The following is a 22,803-nucleotide window of genomic DNA, read 5'->3' as shown; positions in this document are numbered from 1 at the left end:
CCTAGCCATAATCCTAACCATAACCCTAGCCATAACCCTGACCCAAGCTATAACCCTAACCCCGGCCATTACCTGAACCTAAGCCATAACCCTAACCCAAGCCATAACCTTAACCCTAGCCATAATGCTAACCCTAGCCATAACCCTAACCCTAGCCATAACCCTATCCCAAGCCATAACCCGAAGCCTGGTCATAACCCTAATCCTAGCCATAACCCTAGCCTAAGACAAATCCTAGCCATAACCCTAACCCAAGTCATAAACCTAACCATAGCCATAACCCTAACCCTAGCCTAATCCTACTCCTAACCATAACCCTAACCCAAGCCATAACCCTAACTCAAGCCATAACCCTTACCCTAGCCAACACCCTAACCCTAGACATAACAATAGCCCTAGACTAACTCTAATCCCAGCCAAAACCCTAACCCTAGCCATAACCCTCATCCAAGCCATAACCCTAACCCAAGCCATAATCCTAATCCTAGCCATATCCCTAGCCATAAATCTAACCCTAGCCATATCCCTAATCCAACTCATAAACCTAACCGTAGACATAACTCTAACCCTAGCCATAACCCGGGCCATAAATGTAACCCTAGCCATAACCCTTGCGCAAGCCATAACCCTTATGCTAGCCATAACTCTAAGTTTAGCCATAACCCTAACCCAAGATATAATACTTCCCCTACCCACAGCCTAACCCTAATCCTAGCCATAACCCTTACCCTAGCAATAATCGTAATCCTAGCCATAACCCTAGCCATAACCCTAATCTCAGCAATAACGCTAAACCTAGCCATAATCCTAACCGCAGCCATAACCTTAACCCTTGCCATAACCCTAACCTAACCGTAATCATAGCCAAAAAAACCTAACCCTAGCCATAACCCAAACCCTAGCCATAATCCTAATCTGAGCCATAACACTAACCCAAGTCAAAACCCTAACCCTAGTCATAACTCTAACCTTAGCCATAACCCTTACCCTAGCCAAAACCCTAATTCTAGATATAACCCTAACCATAGCCTAACTCTAATTCCAGCCATTACCCTAGCCATAACCATAACCCATACCCTAACCCTAGCCATAATCCTAATACTAACCCTAATCCTCTCTATAACCCTAACCCGAGCCATAACCCTTACCCTAGCCATAACACTAACCCTAGTCTGTCCCTTATCCTAGTCATAATCCTAACCCTAGCCATAACCCTAATCCTAGCCATAACTCTAACCCTAGCCATAACCCAAGCCATAACCCAAACCCTAGCCATAACCCTAACCCAAAGCATAACCCTAACCCATAACCATACCCATAAGCATAACCATACCCATAACCCTAGCCTAACACAAATCCTAGCCATAATCCTAACCCAAGCAAGAACCCTAACCCTAGCCATAACTCTAACCCAAGCCAAAAACCTAACCATAGCCATAACCCTAACCATAGCCATAACCCTAACCGTAGCCTAACTCTAATCCTAGCCATAACCATAACTCAAGCCATAACCCTTACCCTAGCCATTACCCTAACCCTAGCCATAACCCTAGCCTAACCCTAATTCCAGCCATAACTCTAACCCTAGCCATTACCTTAACCATAGCCATAAACCTACCCCTAGCCTAACCCTAATCCTAACCATAACCCTCATCTTAGCTATAACCCTATCCCAAGCCATAACCCTAACCCAAGCTAGAACCCTAACCCTAGCCATAACCCCAACCCAAGCCATGAACCTAAACCTAGCCATAACCCTAACCATAGCCTAACCTTAATCCTATCCATAACCCTAACACTACTCATAACCCTAACCATAGCCATAACACTAACCCTAGTCTATCCCTTATCCTTGCCATAACCCGAACCCTAGGCATAACCCTAATCCTAGTCATAACCCTAAACACAGCCATAACCGGAACCCTAGCAATAACCCTAACCGTAGCCATGACTCTAACCCTAGCCATAACCGAAGCCGTACCCTAATGCCAGCCATAACCTTAACCCAAGCCATAACCCTAGCCATAACCCTAACTCTAACCCTAACCCTAACCCAAGATATAACACTAACCCTACCCATAAACCTAACCCTAGCCTAATATTAATCCTAGCATTAACTATAACCCACGCTATAGCCCTAACCCAAGCCATAACCCTAACCCTAGCCATAACACTAACCCTAGCAATAACCCAGGCCATAAGCCTAATCCTAGCCACAACCCTAACTCAAGCAATAGCCCTAACCCTAACCATAACCCTGACCCTAGCCATAACTCAAACAATAAACGTAATGCTAGCCATAACCCTAACCCTAGCCATAGCCTAACCCGAGCCATAACCCAAGCCATAACCCTAAGCCTTGTCATAACCTTAACCCAAGATGTAACACTAACCCTAGCCATAAACCTAACCCTAGACTAATACTAGCCATAACTCTAACCCTAGCTATAACCCTAGCCATAACCCTAACTCTTATACCCTAGCAAAAAAACCCTAGCCTACCCCTAATCTGAGCAATAACCCTAACCCAAGCCATACCCCTAACCCCAGCCATGACCCTAACCCTAGCCTAACCCTAATTCTAGCCATAACCCTAGCAATAACACTAGCCATGACCCTAACACAAGCCATAATCCTAACCAAAACCATAACCCGAACCCTGGCCACAACCCTAACCCTTTCCCCAGCCATAACCCTAGCCTAACCCTAATCCCAGCAATAACCCTAACCCTAGCCATAACCCTAGCCGAAAACCCTAGCCATAACCCTAACCCATGCCATAACCCTAACCCTAGCCATAACCCTAACCCTAGCTATAACCCTAACCCTAGCCATAACACTAACCCTAGTCTATCCCTTTTCCTAGCCATAACCTTTACCCTAGCCAAAACCCTAACCCTAGAAATAACCCTAATCCTAGCCTAACCCTAATCCCAGCCCCAACCTTAACCCTAGCCATGACCCTCACCCAAGCCATAAACCTAACCCTAGCCATAATCCTAATCCTAGCCATAACCCTAGCCATTACCCTTACCCTAGCCATAACCCTAAACCAAGCCATAACCCTAACCCTAGCCATAACGCTAACCCTAGCCATAAACCAGGCCATAACCCTAACCCTAGCAATAACCCAAACCAAAGCCAAAACCCTTACCCTAGCCATAACACTAACCCTAGCCATAACCCAAGCCAAAACCCCAACACTAGCCATAACCCTAACCCTAGCCATAACCCTAACACTAGATATAACCCTAACCATAGCAATAACTCTAACCCAAGCCTTAGCACTAATACTAATTCTTGCCATAGCCCTTACCCTAGCCAAAACCCTAACCCAAGCCATACCCCTAACCCTTGAAATTATCCTAACCCTAGCCTAACCCAAATTCTAGCCATAACACTAGCCATGACCCTAACCCAAGCCATAATCCTAACCCAAGCCATAACCCTAACCCTGGCCATAACCCTTACCCTAGCCATAACCTTAGCCTAACCCTAATCCCACCAATAATCCTAACCCTAGCCATAATCCTAGCCCTAGAAATAACCATAACCCAATCCATAACCCTAACCCTAGCTGTAACCCTAGCCGTAACCTTAAACCAAGCCATGACCTTAACCCTAGCTATAACCCTACCCTAGCAATAACCCTAACCTTAGCTATAACACAAACTCTAGTCTATCCCTTATCCTAGCCATACCCCTAACCCTAGCCATAATCCTAGCTATATTCCTTACCCTAGTCATAACCCTAAACCAAGCCATAAACCTAACCCTAGCCATAATGCTAACCCTAGCCATGACCCAGGCCATAATCCTTTCCCTAGCCAAACCCTAACCCTAGAAATAACCCTAATCCTAGCCTAACCCTAATCCCAGCCCTAACCCTAGCCATGACCTTCACCCAAGCTATAAACCTAACCCTAGCCATAATCCTAATCCTAGCCATAACCCTAGCCATTACCCTTACCCTAGCCATAACCCTAAACCAAGCCATAACGCTAACCCAAACCATAAACTAGGCTATAACCCTAACCCTAGCAATTACCTAAACCAAAGCCATAACCCTTACCCTAGCCATAACACTAACCCTAGCCCTAACCCAAGCCAAAACCACAACGCTAGCCATAACCCTAACCCCAGCCATAACCCTAACCCTAGACATAGCCCAAGCCATAACCCGAACCCTAGTCATAACCCTAACCCAAGCCATAGCACTAATCCTAATCCTAACCATAACCCTAGCCACAACCGTTACCCTAGTCATAACCCTAAGCCAAGATATAACCCTATCCCTAGCCATAATGCTAACCCTAGACATATCCCAGGCCATAACCCTAACCCTAGCCATAACATTAACCCTAGCCTAACCCTAATCCTATCCATTGCTCTATCCCTAGCCATAACCCTAACCCTAGGCATAACCCTAACGTTAGTCTAACCCTAACCCTAACCCAAGATATAATACTTCCCCTACCCGCAGCCTAACCCTTATCCTAGCCATAACCCTTACCCTAGCAATAATCCTAACCCTAGCTATAACCCTAGTCTAACCCTAATCTAAGCAATAACACTAACCCTAGCCATAATCCTAACCGCAGCCATAACCCTAACCCTTGTCATAACCCTAACCTAACCCTAATCATAGCCATAAACCGAACCCTAGCCATAACCCAAACCCTAGCCATAATCCTAATCTGAGCCATAACACTAACCCATGCCAAAACCCTAACCCTAGCCATAACTCTAACCCTAGCCATTACCTTAACCATAGCCATAAACGTAACCCTAGCCTAACCCTAATCCTAGCCATAACCCTCATCCTAGCTATAACCCTATCCCAAGCCATAACCCTAACCAAAGCTAGAACCCTAACCCTAGTCATAACCCCAACCCAAGCCATGAACCTAACCCTAGCCATAACCCTAACCCTAGCCTAACCTTAATCCTATCCATAACCCTAACACTACTCAAAACCCTAACGCTAGCTATAACACTAACCCTAGTCTATACCTTATCCCTGCCATAACCCTAACCCTAGGCATAACCCTAATCCTAGTCATAACCCTAAACCCAGCCATAACCCGAACCCTAGCAATAACCCTAACCCTAGTCATGACTCTAACCCTAGCCATAACCCAAGCCGTACCCTAACCCTAGCCATAACACTAACCCTAGTCTATCCCTTTTCCTAGCCATAACCTTTACCCTAGCCAAAACCCTAACCCTAGAAATAACCCTAATCCTAGCCTAACCCTAATCCCAGCCCCAACCTTAACCCTAGCCATGACCCTCACCCAAGCCATAAACCTAACCCTAGCCATAATCCTAATCCTAGCCATAACCCTAGCCATTACCCTTACCCTAGCCATAACCCTAAACCAAGCCATAACCCTAACCCTAGCCATAACGCTAACCCTAGCCATAAACCAGGCCTTAACCCTAACCCTAGCAATAACCCAAACCAAAGCCAAAACCCTTACCCTAGCCATAACACTAACCCTAGCCATAACCCAAGCCAAAACCCCAACACTAGCCATAACCCTAACCCTAGCCATAACCCTAACACTAGATATAACCCTAACCATAGCAATAACACTAACCCAAGCCTTAGCACTAATACTAATTCTTGCCATAGCCCTTACCCTAGCCAAAACCCTAACCCAAGCCATACCCCTAACCCTTGAAATTATCCTAACCCTAGCCTAACCCAAATTCTAGCCATAACACTAGCCATGACCCTAACCCAAGCCATAATCCTAACCCAAGCCATAACCCTAACCCTGGCCATAACCCTTACCCTAGCCATAACCTTAGCCTAACCCTAATCCCACCAATAATCCTAACCCTAGCCATAATCCTAGCCCTAGAAATAACCATAACCCAATCCATAACCCTAACCCTAGCTGTAACCCTAGCCGTAACCTTAAACCAAGCCATGACCTTAACCCTAGCTATAACCCTACCCTAGCAATAACCCTAACCTTAGCTATAACACAAACTCTAGTCTATCCCTTATCCTAGCCATACCCCTAACCCTAGCCATAATCCTAGCTATATTCCTTACCCTAGTCATAACCCTAAACCAAGCCATAAACCTAACCCTAGCCATAATGCTAACCCTAGCCATGACCCAGGCCATAATCCTTTCCCTAGCCAAACCCTAACCCTAGAAATAACCCTAATCCTAGCCTAACCCTAATCCCAGCCCTAACCCTAGCCATGACCTTCACCCAAGCTATAAACCTAACCCTAGCCATAATCCTAATCCTAGCCATAACCCTAGCCATTACCCTTACCCTAGCCATAACCCTAAACCAAGCCATAACGCTAACCCAAACCATAAACTAGGCTATAACCCTAACCCTAGCAATTACCTAAACCAAAGCCATAACCCTTACCCTAGCCATAACACTAACCCTAGCCCTAACCCAAGCCAAAACCACAACGCTAGCCATAACCCTAACCCCAGCCATAACCCTAGACATAGCCCAAGCCATAACCCGAACCCTAGCCATAACCCTAACCCAAGCCATAGCACTAATCCTAATCCTAACCATAACCCTAGCCACAACCGTTACCCTAGTCATAACCCTAAGCCAAGATATAACCCTATCCCTAGCCATAATGCTAACCCTAGACATATCCCAGGCCATAACCCTAACCCTAGCCATAACATTAACCCTAGCCTAACCCTAATCCTATCCATTGCTCTATCCCTAGCCATAACCCTAACCCTAGGCATAACCCTAACGTTAGTCTAACCCTAACCCTAACCCAAGATATAATACTTCCCCTACCCGCCTAACCCTTATCCTAGCCATAACCCTTACCCTAGCAATAATCCTAACCCTAGCTATAACCCTAGCCTAACCCTAATCTAAGCAATAACACTAACCCTAGCCATAATCCTAACCGCAGCCATAACCCTAACCCTTGTCATAACCCTAACCTAACCCTAATCATAGCCATAAACCGAACCCTAGCCATAACCCAAACCCTAGCCATAATCCTAATCTGAGCCATAACACTAACCCATGCCAAAACCCTAACCCTAGCCATAACTCTAACCCTAGCCATTACCTTAACCATAGCCATAAACGTAACCCTAGCCTAACCCTAATCCTAGCCATAACCCTCATCCTAGCTATAACCCTATCCCAAGCCATAACCCTAACCAAAGCTAGAACCCTAACCCTAGTCATAACCCCAACCCAAGCCATGAACCTAACCCTAGCCATAACCCTAACCCTAGCCTAACCTTAATCCTATCCATAACCCTAACACTACTCAAAACCCTAACGCTAGCTATAACACTAACCCTAGTCTATACCTTATCCCTGCCATAACCCTAACCCTAGGCATAACCCTAATCCTAGTCATAACCCTAAACCCAGCCATAACCCGAACCCTAGCAATAACCCTAACCCTAGTCATGACTCTAACCCTAGCCATAACCCAAGCCGTACCCTAACGCTAGCCATAACCCTAACCCAAGCCATAACCCTAACCCTAGCCATAACCCTAACTCTAACCCTAACCCAAGATATAACACTAACCCTACCCATAAACCTAACCCTAGCCTAACATTAATCCTAGCCATAACCCTAACCCACGCTATAACCCTAACCCAAGCCATAACCCTAACCCTAGCCATACCACTAACCCAAGCCTTAACCCTAACCCTAGCCATAACCCTAACCCTAACAATAACCCTAACCCAAGCCTAATCCGAATCTTAGCCATAACCCTAACCCTAGCCATAACCCTAACCCTAGCCATAACCCTAAACCTAGCCATAACCCCATCCCTAGCAATAACCCTAACCCTAGCCTAGTCCTAATCCTAGCCATAACCCTAGCCATCACCCTTACCCTAGCCATAACCCTAACCCTAGTTATAACCCTAACCCTAACCTTAACCCTAACCCTAGCCATAACCCAAGCCATAACCCTAGCCATAACCCTAACCCAAGCCTTAGTCCTAACCCTGGCTAAAACCCTAATCCAAGCCATAACCCCATCCCTAGCAATAACCCTAGCCTAATCGTAATCCTAGCCATAACCCTAACCCTAGTTATAACTCTAATGCTAGCCTTAACCCTAACCCTAGGCCATAAACCAAGCCATAACCCTAGCCATAACCCAAGCCCTAACCCTAGCCATAACCCTATCCCAAGCCATAGTCCTAACCCTAGCTATAACCCTAACCCTAGCCATAATCCAAGCCATAACCCTAACTCTAGCCATAATCCTAACCCTAGTCATAACCCTATCCCAAATCATAACCATAGCCCTAGCCTAACCCTAATCCTAGCCATAACCCTATCCAGAGCCATAACCTAACCCTAGCCAGAACCCTAACCCTAGCCATAACCCTAACCCTAGCAATAACCCTAACCCTATCCTAATTCTAATCTTATCCATAACCCTAACCCAGCCATAACCCTATCCAAAGCCATAATCCTAATCCTAGCTATAACCCTAACCCTAGCCATAATCCAAGCCATAACCCTAACTCTAGCCATAATCCTAACCCTAGCCATAACCCTATCCCAAGCCATAACCATAGCTCTAGCCATAACCCTAACCCTAGCCATAACCCTAACCCTAGCCATAACCCTAACCCTAGCCATAACCCTAACCCAAGCTATTACCCTAACCCTAGCCTCACAATAATCCTAGCCATAACCCTAACCCTAGCCATAATCCAAGCCATAACCCTAACTCTAGCCATAATCCTAACCCTAGCCATAACCCTATCCCAAGCCATAACCATAGCTCTAGCCATAACCCTAACCCTAGCCATAACCCTAACCCTAGCCATAACCCTAACCCTAGCCATAACCCTAACCCAAGCTATTACCCTAACCCTAGCCTCACATTAATCCTAGCCATAACCCTAACCCTATTCATAATTACTGCAGCAGGGAAAGAAATTGTGTCGCACTATGTATGTTATCATTGGTCAAAGCTGCACTCATCCAAAGTCGCATGAAAATCGCACAGTAAAGTCGCAATGGAAATCACACTATATTGAAGTTGCACAAGTGTGAATGGGGTCTACAAATTCTGGGTTTAAATCTGCTCTGTACCCCCATCCCCCTCACATGGCCGATATTTCACCTCCACATTGCAGCAGAGAGCTCACAGACTTTGACCCCACCGTGTTTCACAATCTGACCCTGGGACAATATCACCTCTCAGCTCCGGTGAGGTTTGTCCAGTGTTCTCAGAAAGGAAGGATAGGGATGACAGAACCCTTATCTCTGTCTGGGTCCTTTGCGACCAACCGTCCCAAGTATTCGACAAAGCTCACATCACAGGCAAACATTCAACTCCATAATGGGGGGACTCTGGTGGGCACCAGCGAACGCATCCTTTAATATCGCCATCCATCAGAGAAATGAAGGCACAGTCGCTATTCTCCTTCCTGTATCAGGGTGACAACGCTAAACCACAACCTCCGAATGATCAGCAGTGTTGTCACCATGCCATGTGCCCCCCTTAGGTTTGATAGGCCTGATAGGCAGTTTGGTCCCCACCTGAAGAAGCGCTCTGATAATGGTGACATTGGCTTAGCGTTGTCACCTGGTAACAGGAAGTCATGGTATTGGCAGGATCTCCGGATATGAAACTTTGTAACAAATTTCAAAAAATAATTTGCTTAAGAATACTGGAGTGAGACATGGCGCCGAGCATGCTGGGAAATAGATTTTGGGTTCACATATGGGCCCCTGGGACTGTAAACTCACTCCCTGAGAGCAAAGAGACTGCACAATCCTCCCCTCATCCAATCCCAGCCTTGTATCTGTCCTCCTGAATAGATGGCCGATTTTCCTGTAAGATAATGACTCCCATTTTCTGAACCCACAAGGACTTCTCCACATAGCTTGCTCCTGACACATACCTGAACTCTGTGTGCTGCTCCACATCCATAGACATCACAGGGGATCTTCTGTCACTCACTCCTGCCCTCAACTTCTCTTTCATTAGCAGGCCACTCCCACTCTCCACCTCCTGGTGTATATGTCATAGCAATACACTAGGGGGCAGTATTAGTAATGTGGAAATCTTATTTGAAGTTTCAGCTGTTGGAATGAGGATGATGGGGATTTCAGAGTAATAAAACAAGACGAGATGTTTCACAACCTGCGCCATGTCATCCAAACAGACGTTAATGCATCTATGTGTGAAGGCTCCTTATTGGCTGTTTTTTCATTATTGGAGGATTGCTATTGGCTATTTTATTATAGTTGGAGGCTCACTATTGGCTGTTTTATCACCATTGAAGGATCATTATCATTATTGGAGGCTTTCTATTGGCTGTTTTTTCAATATTGTTGATTTGCTATTGGCTGCTTTATCATTTATAGAAGCTCACTATTGGCTGTTTTATTAATATTGGAGGCTCACTATTGGCTGTTTTATTATTATTGGAGGATCATTATTATTAATGGAGACTTGCTATTGGCTGTTTTTTTTATTATTTGAGGCTCACTATTGGCTGTTTTATCAATAATGAAGGCTCGCTATTGGCTATTTTATTACTATTGGAGGATCATTATCATTATTGGAGGATTGATTTTGGCTATTTTATTATAATTGGAGGCTCACTATTGGTTGTTTTATTATTAATGGAGGCTCGCTGTTTGCTGATTTATCTCTATTGGAGGATCATTATTATTATTGGAGGCTCGCTATTGGCTGCTTTATTATTATTGGAGTCTCACTATTGGCTGTTAATCATTTTTGGAGGCTCGCTATTGGCTGTTTTATCACTATTCGAGGATCATTATTGGAGGCTTGCTATTGGCTGTTTTATTAAAATTGGAAGCTCACTATTGGCTGTTTTATCACTATTCGAGGATCATTATCATTATTGGAGGCTCACTATTGGCTATTTTTTCATTATTGGAGGATCATTATCATTATTGGAAACTTGCTATTGGGTGTTTTATTAATATTGGAGGCTCACTATTGGTTGTTCTATTATTATTGGATGCAGACTATTGGCTGCTTGATCATTATTGAAGGATCACTATTGACTGTTTTATCGTTATTGAAGGCTCGCTATTGGCTGTTCTATTATTATTAGAGGCTCACTATTGGCTGTTTTATCATTTTTTTGAAGCTTACTATTGGCAGTTTTATCATTATTGGAGGCTCACTATAGGCTGTTTTATGATTATTGGAGATTCACTATTGGCTGTTTTATCATTATTGGAGGCTCACTGTTGGCTGTTTTATTATTATTGGAGACTCACTATTGGCTGTTTTATGATTATTGGAGATTCACTATTGGCTGTTTTATCATTATTGGAGGCTCACTATTGGCTGTTTTATTATTATTGGAGACTCACTATTGGCTGTTTTATCATTATTGGAGGCTCACTATTGGCTGTTTTATCATTATTGGAGGCTTACTATAGGCTGTTTTATGATTATTGGAGATTCACTATTGGCTGTTTTATCATTATTGGAGGCTCACTGTTGGCTGTTTTATTATTATTGGAGACTCACTATTGGCTGTTTTATCATTATTGGAGACTCACTATTGGCTGTTTTATCATTATTGAAAGATCGTTATCATTATTGGAGGCTCAGTATTGGCTGTTTTATTATTATTGGAGGCTCACTATTGGCTGTTTTATCATTACTGAAAGATCGTTATCATTATTGGAGGCTCAGTATTGGCTGTTTTATTATTATTGGAGGTTGGGTTTTGGTTGTTTTATTATTGTTGGAGGCTCGCTATCGGCTGTTTTATCATTATTTGAGGCTCGCTATCGGCTGTTTTATCATTATTTGAGGCTCACCATTGGCTGTTTTATGGTTTTTGGCGGTCTCACCCATTTATAAAGCTGAATCGTTTCTCTGGCTTTCTGTATAATGAAGATTTCCCACCCTTATCCTGGTGTTATCCCATTACCCTTTAACCCTCTGGAAGGCCAATCACAAAGCATTATGGGACGGCCGTACCTTTTCCCGCCGTAGCACAATGTAGCAGACACAGCCCAGCGATCAGCGTCGTCAGTCGCAGCATTTTGTCCGGCACTGCCAGCGGGACGCTCTCCTCTTTGGAAGGATTTGCTGTGAACATTAACCAGAATTCCCGGTGGAGGGACGAGCGGCACCTCGGGCTGACCCTGGAGTTACTGTTTAATCGAATGTTTAATAATTAAATCCGCTTGGCAGCAACTACAAAACTGTCCAAACTCAGAGAGGGGACAGCAGGGGACTCATCAATCCCCCAAATGTCCCCGGAGTTCCCCTCTTATGTGTCCCGGAATCTTCTGAACAAATAAAATTCTTCCAAAAAATAAAACTTCTCAGAATTGTATTCGTTCCAGAATATTCCACGAATGACAATCCCAATGTCAGGATGGACTTCAACTCTCATCGTAGCCTTATAACTGGGCTACTCCCACCCTGCTGTGTACCCTCTGTACATGGGAGGAGTATGAGAGGGTTCATATCCCAAGATGGCGGCATACATGGGGGAGGGGCAGGGGATTAGGGCTCCCAGTACTCCCTGGACACAGATAGCGCGGGTACCTTCAGGTGTCCTCCATTGGGTTCTCTGTTCAGATGGAAACAAGTATCCAAAGGACAGGTTTGCATAAAACCCTGAGAGATAGGAAGGATGTGTTTCAGTCACTGGGGGCTGGAAGGAGAGGGAATTCAGGGACTACAGGCTGGAATAGGGAGGTGATTTGGGGGATCAGGGCTGGAAAGGGGAGGTGTTTCAGGGATTGGGGATACAGTGGTAACACTGGGGGGTATGAAGATCCCACTGCAAGGCACTGGAAGATGACACTGGGAAAACTAGAGGTGCGGAGACCATACTGGAAGGCACTGGGAAAACTGGGAGTACAAAGATCACACTGGGAGATGGCACTGAGAACACTCCCAGTACAGAGATCACACTGGAAAGCACTGGGAGATGACACTGGAAGTCACTGGGAGATGACACTGGGGGTACAGAGACCACACAGGAAGGCACTGGGAGATGACACTGGAAGGCACTGGAAGATGACACGGGGGGTATAGAGACCACACTGGAAGGCACTGGGAGATGACACTGGGATTATGGAGACCACACTGGAAGGCACTGGGAAATGACACTGGATGTCACTGGGAGTATGGAGACCACACTGGAAGGCACTGGGAGATGACAATGGAAGTCACTGGGAGATGGACGGAAACCCCACTGGAAGGCACTGGGAGTATGCAGATTACACTAGGAGATGACACTGAGAACACTCCCAGTACAGAGATGACACTGGAAGGCACTGGTAGATGACACTGGAAGGCACTGGTAGATGACACTGGAAGTCACTGGGAGATGACACTGGAAGTCACTGGTAGATGACACTGGAAGGCACTGGTAGATGACACTGGAAGGCACTGGTAGATGACACTGGAAGTCACTGGGAGATGAAACTGGGGGTACGGAGACCACACTAGAAGGCACTGGAAGATGACACTGGGGACACTGGAGATAAGGAGATCACACTGGAAGGCACTGGGAACACAGAGATCACAATGGGAACACTCCCAGTACAGAGATCAATAGGAAGGCACAGGGAGCACAGGAGGTACAATGATCACCCTGGAAGGCCCTGGGAGATGACACTGGGAAGACTGGGGTATGGAGACCACACTGGAAGGCACTGAGAACATTGGAAGTACAAAGATCATACTGGAAGTCACTGGAAGTTGACACTGGGGACACTGGGTGTACTGTACTGAGATCACACTGGAGGGCACTGAGAGCACTGGGAGTACAGAGATCACACTGGAAGGCACTGGGAGTACAGAGATAATACTGGAAGGCACTGGGAGTAGAGAGATCGCACTAGGAGTACATAGATCACACTGGAAGGCACTGGGAGTACAGAGATAATACTGGAAGGCACTGGGAGCACTGGGAGTACAGAGATCACACTGGAAGGCACTGGGAGTACAGAGATAATACTGGAAGGCACTGGGAGCACTGGGAGTACAGAGATCACACTGGAAGGCACTAGGAGTACATAGATCACACTGGAGGGCACTGAGAGCACTGGGAGTACATAGATCACACTGGAAGGCACTGGGAGTACAGAGATAATACTGGAAGGCACTGGGAGCACTGGGAGTACAGAGATCACACTGGAAGGCACTGGGAGTACATAGATCACACTGGAAGGCACTGGGAGCACTGAGAGTATGGAGACTACACTAAAAAGCAGCGGGGAGCATGCAGATCACACTGGAAGTCAATGGAAGACACTTACAAAGTCTCTGAGAACAAAGGGGTCCAGTAACAGGAAGACTAGGAAAACCCGGGAACACTCAAAATCACCCGGAGACACTTGGGGGCCGGGGCCAGGAACACTAAAAATGGCTGTACATGAGACATTTTTTTTGGGTAACCATAGTGCCCTACCTGGCATGGTACTGCAGTGCCCAGGGCAGCCACCCCTCCTGCACATCCCTTGTCCGGGCCCTGCATGTTAGATCAGGATGTCAATCCTATACACCCGTGCAGGCTCTTGAAGGATTTGGCTGGTGGACAAGTACAGAGCTCTCTTATCTAACCTCCATGGCTCTGGATGGCTACAGTATTTATTACTATCCCTCATAGAAACCTCCATATTAAAATGGGTGTAAGCCATAACTGGATTACATTTTGTTTCCTCTGTGCATCATAAAAATAAAATTCACTTTTTCTCACACTTTATTACATCTCATTCCTGCTGATCTCTTGCAGCCTCTTTGCAGCCACTTCTTGTCTACATGCACTCCAGCGATGGCATTCCGCAGGGTGGGTTTTCCTGACTGTGACAACAGCTGGTCCACGTCTGTGTGATTTGCATTGAGACAGGAAGCCCATGTGACAGGGTGACAACGCAGGAGGGAAATTGTAAGACGTGGATGGAGCGTTGTCACCTGATAACAGGAAGTAACCGAAGGACCTTCATTGGCAGGATCGCCAGGAATTATGGTGATGATTGAAATGACATTAACATGTTAAAGCTTCTATAGGATTTTAGTGTTCGGGTTTCGAGGTGCTGTGCCCCCCCCCCCCCCCCCCGTACGGCTTCGTCCCAACAATATTACAAAGACTAGGCGATGGCGGCGACCTGTTTTTTGTTTAGATAGGACAGCCGTCTGATAGAAGAGGGAGATCATTATCTGAGGATGAGTCAGAGGCTCGAGTCATTTTTTTTCCGTCTGGAAAATAACAATTTATCCAGTTGGCGGTGGAGATGCACGCTGCGCCGGGGCACACAATGGAGGCCTTGTTCACAAACGCCCAGAAATAAAAGGCGGCAGAGCGTACAATGCAGATCTCTGACCTCATTGGAAATGGCCTTTTCTGAGGCTCCCGCTGGGACCCCCCTGGGGGTCGGCCGCCTTTTTTGAACAGTAAATACATTTAATAAATCATCGGGCTCTTTATATGGACGGCTCAGAGCACGGGAGAGGAATCAAAATATCGCTGGCTGGTCGCTCAGCACCATGTCCTGTCAAAGTTGTGTGATGTAATGGCTGGAAGGACATGCTGGGAGTTGTTGTTCTTTGCTCACCATGCATGATGCTGTTAGATACATCGATGACCTATCCGCTGGGAGTTTTAGTTCTTCACTCACTTTGCATAATCGTGTTAGGTATATCGACGACGCATCTGCTGGCAGTTGTAGTTCTTCGCTCATAATGTATAATCGTGTTAGGTATATCAATGACGTATCCGCTGGGAGTTGTAGTTCTTCACACACCATGTATAATCGTGTGAAGTATATCGATGACGAATCTGCTGGGCATTGTAGTTCTTCGCTCACCATGTATAATCGTGTTAGGTAAATCAATGACGTACCTGCTGGGAGTTGTAGTTCTTCGCTCACCATGTATAATCGTGTTAAGTATATTGATGATGTATCTGCTGGGAGTTGTAGTTCTTCACTCACCATGTATAAGTGTGTTAAGTATATTGATGATGTATCTGCTAGGAGTTGTAGTTCTTCGCTCACCATGTAGAATCATGTTAGCTATATCGATGAGGTATCTGCTGGGAGTTGCAGTTCTTCGCTCACCATGTTTAATCGTGTTAAGTATATTGATGACGTATCTGCTGGGAGTTGTAGTTCTTCGCTCACCATGTATATTCATGTTAGGTATATAGATGAGGTATCTGCTGGGAGTCGTAGTTCTTTGTTCGCCATATATAATCGTGTTAGGTATATCAATGACGTATCTGTTGGGAGTTGTAGTTCTTCGCTCACCATGTATAATCATGTTAGGTTGTTCGATGACGTATCCGCTGGGAGTTGTAGTTCTTCACTCACCATGTATAATCATGTTAGGTATATTGATGAGGTATCTGCTGGGATTTGTAGTTCTTCGCTAGCCATGAATAATTATAATAGGTATATCGATGAGGTATCTGCTGGGATTTGTAGTTCTTCGCTCACCATGTATAATCATGTTAGGTATATTGATGAGGTATCTGCTGGGATTTGTAGTTCTTCGCTCACCATGTATAATCATGTTGGGTATATTGATGAGGTATCTGCTGGGAGTCGTAGTTCTTCGCTCACCAACCATGTATAATCAGGTTAGGTATATCGATGACGTATCCTCTGCTATGACTTCCGCCTATCTTTCCACATCTCATCTCACTCTCTTCCTTATTTCGCTGCCAAAGTTTTTATATCTGGAAAATGTTTTCTATTTTCAGAATGGCGATCGATGATTATTCACAGATGTTCCTTGGTGAGAAACTTCGATCTACCAAAATTAGAAACAGATGAAGATTAATAGAACTAGTTACTGATAAAATTAGATAAACGTCTGTTGCAACTCAGCCGGCATCACATTTTAGGAAGGGTTTGCCAAAATCTTTGTGTAGCAGATACCCCCGTGCCTGAAATCCTGGGCAGCGGACTGAGACAGAATTAGGATCTCGGGGACGTTTCTCTGCTCATTTCCTCCCTCTTTTTCACTACACATAATCTTTTGGGAAGGGAAAGGCAGTATCAAGCAGGTGAAATGCACCAGCAAAGAATTCTAAGGGTTCATTTATGTCAATGAGTTGTAGGAAAATGCACATTACTACAATGCATGGCAACAAGTATCACATGCCTTCCTTTGCCAAATATTTTCAATGGCACCCCAATGCACAAAGTCCAGGGCTGGCACTACCTCTAGGCAAACTAGGCAGCTGCCTAGGGCGCTGTGCTGGTTTCCTTACTCTCTGGGGGCAGGTAGGATGGTGGGCATGGGGGGGGGGGGTCTGCGGGGCACTACTGGTCTCCTTCTCCTCTGACTCCATGTAAGGAAGGGCGCCAGGTCTCCCAGGGGTTGGGGATCTTGTGATAGCACTCCCTCCCTGGCAAAACAGCAGTGGGGTCTAGTGAAGATGTTGCAGTTAAAGCAAAGAGCCACAGATCCTTTTGGCTCCTCCGCCATGGCAGTACCTTAGGGGACACCCCACAAAGCCCCAGGCCAATCCTCAAGCTCCTCACAAGGGGCTGAAGGCCCACACACCCCTGACTGTAGCAGTTCCTTGGCAAGATAGGGAAGATGGCTGTACCTCCGATGGACCTAGAGAACCATTTCCCTCTGATTTTGTCAAGATCTTACCTTGCCCTCCTGTTGGCAGCCTTCTTGGACATGTGCAGACTGCTGCCTCCTATAGACCCCGATTGCATTATCACTTCCTGCTGCCTGGACGTCACACATTGATGATGCTGCACACCTGACTATATCTATCACCTGTTGGGTTGCTATCATTGCCCTTGTGTTTTGTGCTCCAAGGTGCATCTCTGCTAGCAGTCTTCTGTTCTCCATGTTCCTCCATGTATGACCTGGCTTGGCTGACGACTCTCCTGGCTTTCGACCCGGCATCGGCTGACAACCCGGCAATGGCAGATGACCCAGCATTGGCAGACAAACCACTTCTGGACCCGACCCCGGCTTGGATAACTACACGCTCTTGGACTTGACCCCGGCTTGTTCCTGCTCTCTCTTCCTCACTGCTGTGCGATTATTGTTGTTTTCTCCAATAAACTGCTTTATTTTACCTGCATCCCCGTGTGGTCTGGTTTCCTGGCATCCTGATAGCTGGGTGTGCTACTATAGGTGGCAGTGCCTCAATCACCTTCATGGATGGTACCTCCAATGCAGAGCTCTACCCCGCTGACACTGGGGTGGTCCATGGGGGAGCCCTGGTGTGTGCTATCCTCTTCCTCCACCACCAGGTCTGGAGAGCCCAGGTGTTGCTCTGCAGATGACGTGGTCATGGTGGTGACCTTAGCAGCCATGGTCCATAGTGCATTGTGTCTTGGCAGGGTACCAGATAGTCACATGAAGCCTTTCAGAATGGGAGCACCTCAAAGGAGAAGGCCCAGCACTCCCCTAAACAGGTCCAGGACCAGGATGCAGTACTGAGACAGGTTGTCCAGCGCCAAGGGCAAGAATCCAGAATTGCACCTCCCTCCCTCACTGATAATACATGCCATATAATGGGTGTATCCAGGGCTGGGACAAGGGGTGGGCAGGAGGGACGTCTGCCCTGGGCACTGTGGTGTCATGTAAGGTGGGGGAGTGCCATGAGGAGATTGGGAATTTGGGGGGTGGCAGGGGGTGTTAGGAACGCTCCCTGAGCACACTGATGTGCTGTCTGTCATCCAAAGGGTTAACCTAGTGCAGGCTAATTGCAGCAATTGGCAACAGGCTGCCTTATTTAAACACCTCAGCAGCACTGTGCCTTTGCTGTCTTGTCTTCAGCTTCTCCATGTTCCTGAACCTGCGTCCTGTTGATCCCTGCCTGATTCCTGTTGACCTTTGGCTCGTCCCTGACTTCGTTTGTTTGCTGCCTGTCCTGACCCCGGCTCGTTTGACTATTCTCTTGGATCCTCATCTGCCTTCAGACCTTGACCAGTCCTCCCCTGGTGGGGCGACCCTGGGGACCGCGACCTGGTATTCACCCGCAGCCAAATCCATCCTCACCATCAGAGGCTCTGGTGAAGTCCGGTGGATACTTAGATTCCGCACCTCAGATTAGCCTGTGCTACTCACCTTGGGGGTTCCCATCCAAGCTCCACCCACTGGCAATCGGTAGGCCTTCCTCTACACGACAGATTCCTACTAGTATTATAACAGGGGGTAAGAATTGTTCTAGGAGGCAAATTTTTTTTCAGGGGGGGGGGGGGGTCAGATATGTGTAAATAGGGATGATTTGGGGGGGGGGTATTTGTTCTGGGAAGGAGGATTTCGAGTGGGTGGAGAGGAAGTGTACTTGGAGGGGAAATTTTAGGGGTAGAGGATTTATGCAAGGAGGTGGTGATTTTTTTTTTGGGGGGGGGGGGGGCATTTGTGCTAGGGGGATTTGGGAGATGGGTTGGCAGAAGATTTGTGCTGAGAGGGGGATTTCAGCAGGGGGCGGATTTGTACTGAGAGGAGGGGGAATTTATGCTTAGGGGGTAGAGCTGCATAATTAATCATTAAAAAATTGTGATCTCGATTCACCCCCCCCCCCTCCTCTCACGATCTTAAGTGCCGGTTCACACTGAAGCGGCACGACTTTTGGGGCGACCTGTGAAGTGGCGTGCACCGCGACTTCGGTACGACTTGCACGGACTTCATAAAATGAATGTCAATGCAAGTCCCCTCCAGGTCGCCCCGAAGTAGTACAGGACCCTTTTTCTAAGTCGGAGCGACTTGTGTCGCTCCTATTAGAACCGTTCCTGTACTACACTATGGACCGCGATGGTGCGTGACTCGTCAGGCTGACAAGTCGTACTAGTGTGAATGGACACTAAAGCAGCATGTCCTTGATTCTTACAGAGCCATTCCCGCTCACTCACAGCTGTCAAAATAAAAAAAAAAGAGCCTCCGTTTATGAACATTGTTAAAGCGGAGTTCCACCTAAAAAACAAAAAAATACATAAAAATACCCCCGGGACAGTCAGGGATAGTACATTCCACAATGGATAGCCTCGTCCCGGGTTGCACTTACCTGCAAGAAGAAATACTTACCTTGAAAATGTATTATCCAGCGCTGCCATCTCAGGTGTGGGCAGCTTGAAGCCAGCGCGATCCTCTTCTGCATCCTCTTCCTTCTTCTTTGGTCCCACGATGCACTGCACCGGCCCCGCCGTCACTTCCGGGGCTGCAGCGTCATCCCTGCACAGCTTCTGGGCATGCCCAGAAGATGTTTAGCAATGTATGACGGCGCCTGCACCGGAACTGACGTCAGTGCCGGTGCAGGCGCATTGATTCCTGGGAGCGATGACGTTCAGCTCCCAGGAATCATTGCAAAGCCAGGAAGTGACGAATCGCCGCGGCCGCCGAGGGGAGGAAGAGGAAGTAAAGGGAGTATATTTTCTTCTAAACAAGGTAAGTAAAAAAACAAAAAACAAATTGCGATTATCCATTTGTTTTTCAGGTGACCCGGAGCGAGAAGATGGAACGAACTTTCATTTTCAGGTGGAACTCCACTTTAAGGCTGGGAGATAACTATAAACTCCATGTATTACAATGTATCATTTCCTTCTTTTACATCAAAGGAATGAACTTCCGTATGTAAAGGAGGGCAGTTTAACCCTTTAACCACTTCTGGACCGGAAGATTTGTGACCAGGCCATTTTTTGCGATTCGGCACTGCGTTAATTTACCTGACAATTGCGCGGTCGTGCGACGCTGTACCCAAATAAAATTGATGTTCTTTTTTTTCCACAAACAGAGATTTCTTTTGGTGGTATTTGATCACCTGGGCGATTTTTATTTTTTGTGCTATAAACAAAGAAAGAGCAACAATTCTGAAAAAAAAAAAAAAAAAAAACAATATTGTTTTTCACATTCTGTTATAAAACATCCCAAAAAAATAAAAAATCTATTTTTTTCATCATTTTAGGCCAATTTGTATTCTGCTTCATATTTTTGTAAAAAAAAAAAATCCCAATAAGTGTATTTTAAATGGTTTGCGCAAAAGTTATCACGTCTACAAACTAGGGGAAAGATTTATGTTATTTTTATTTATTTAATTTTTTTTAATAGTAATGGCGGCGATCTGCGATTTTTAGCGGAACTGGGACATTGCAGCAGACAGAACGAACCCCTAACTGACATTTTTTACACTTTTGGGGGGACCAGTGACATTACTATAGTAATCAGTGCTAAAAATATGCACTGTCACTGTACTAATGACACTGGCAGGGAAGGGGTTAACACCAGGGGCGATCAAAGGGTTAAGTGTGAGCCTAGGGGAGTGTTTTCTAACTGTGTGGGGGAGGGACTTGTGGAATCAATACAGAGACATGTGTTCCTATATAGAAGGATCACAGGCACTCTGTGTTCATTCCAGGGAGAAGAACGGTCAGCTGTATTTACAACAGCAGACCGCTGTTCTCTCTCAGCGGGGAGCGATCGCGGGCGCCCGTGGATCGGCTTACTCGCTTCCTAATGGGGGCGGGCGCGCCCCCAGGAGCGCTACCGCGAACCACCGTACAAGTACAGTATATACCTAGCGGGCGGTCGGCAAGCGGTTAAGTGCCGGCTCACACATATGCGATGCGGGGATCCTGCCAATCCACTGCGGGTCCCCGCATCGCACCCGACTCGCAGGAAGTTCACACTGCCATATGCGACTCGCTGGGGGTGTCAATAAAAAGTTAACGACACCCCCAGATCAGGTCGAATATCCCTGTTCAGACATGAATCGGTTCGCATAGGTGTCAACACCCATGCGATCCGATTCTGGTGCGGACCAAAAAAAAAGGTCCTGTGCGACTTTGGTTCCGAAGGCGATGTGAATTCAGCCATGCAATCTGTATGGCAGATTTCGCAACGCACAGACATCGCATGTGATTTGCAGAGCAGTGCGCTCTGAATCACATGCGATGTCTGTCATCACACATATGTGAACCGGGACGAAACCTATTTCTGACTTTTGTTGCTTACAGGGTAAAATCAGTATTTTTTGCTAGAAGATCACTTAGAACCCCCAAACATTATATATATAATGTTATAATTATTATTATTATTATTATTATTATTAAAAAAATAAAAAATTATTCTAATAATTATTATGTTATAATATATATATATATATAATGTTATAATTATTATATTATTATTAATATTATTATTAAAAATTATTACAATTATATTATTATTATAATAATAATTATTATGTTATATATATATATATATATATATATATATATATATATATATATATATATAACATAATAATAATTATTATAATAATAATATAATTATAATAATTTTTAATAACAATAATAATAATAATAATATAATAATTATAACATTATACATATATATAAATAATATAACATAATAATTATAATAATAATAATATAATTATAATAATTTTTATTTTTTAATAATAATAATAATAATAATAATATATAATAATTATAACATTATATATATATATATATATATATATATATATATATATATATATTATCAGAGACCCAGAGAATAAAATAGCGATCGTTGCAATATTTTATGTCACGCTGTATTTGATTTGCGCAGAAGTCTTTCAAATGCAGTTTTTTGGGGGAAAAAAATACAAAACTAAACAATAAAGTCAGCCCAATGTTTTTTGTATAATATAAAAGATGACGTCACGCCGAGAATCGTGACCTTTATTCTCATTTTATCCCGAATCGTGACGCTCTATTAGTGGGTAAGCATACAAATTTTTCGGTGGGGATTTTTACTGGTACACAATGCTCACACATCTTGGGGGGAGGGGTGAAGTTTGGCATGTTCGCCCTGGGCTCGG

At 45.3% G+C, this 22,803-nt stretch overlaps 1 protein-coding gene across 2 annotated transcripts in view; it reads right to left on the bottom strand.

The window, feature by feature from the left end:
- Positions 1–12,133, bottom strand: part of APOH (apolipoprotein H) — a 46,859-nt gene extending 34,726 nt beyond the window's left edge. The window contains exon 1 of one of the 2 annotated variants that reach the window (XM_082272112.1): positions 11,982–12,133. In XM_082272112.1, coding sequence (XP_082128238.1) covers positions 11,982–12,102 — 121 coding nt within the window. In that variant the 5' untranslated portion in view covers positions 12,103–12,133. Of the gene's footprint in view, positions 1–9,909; positions 9,982–11,981 lie in introns of those variants that run through there. The other variant, XM_082272113.1, reaches the window with a different exon arrangement.
- Positions 12,134–22,803: the final 10,670 nt, after the last annotated feature.

The sequence above is a fragment of the Pelophylax lessonae genome (assembly GCF_965119305.1).
Source record: "Pelophylax lessonae genome assembly, chromosome: 11".
In the NCBI taxonomy this organism is placed as follows: Eukaryota; Metazoa; Chordata; class Amphibia; order Anura; family Ranidae; genus Pelophylax; species Pelophylax lessonae.
The sequence above is the reverse complement of the archived record's forward strand: the minus strand, read 5'-3'. Positions and strand labels throughout refer to the sequence as shown.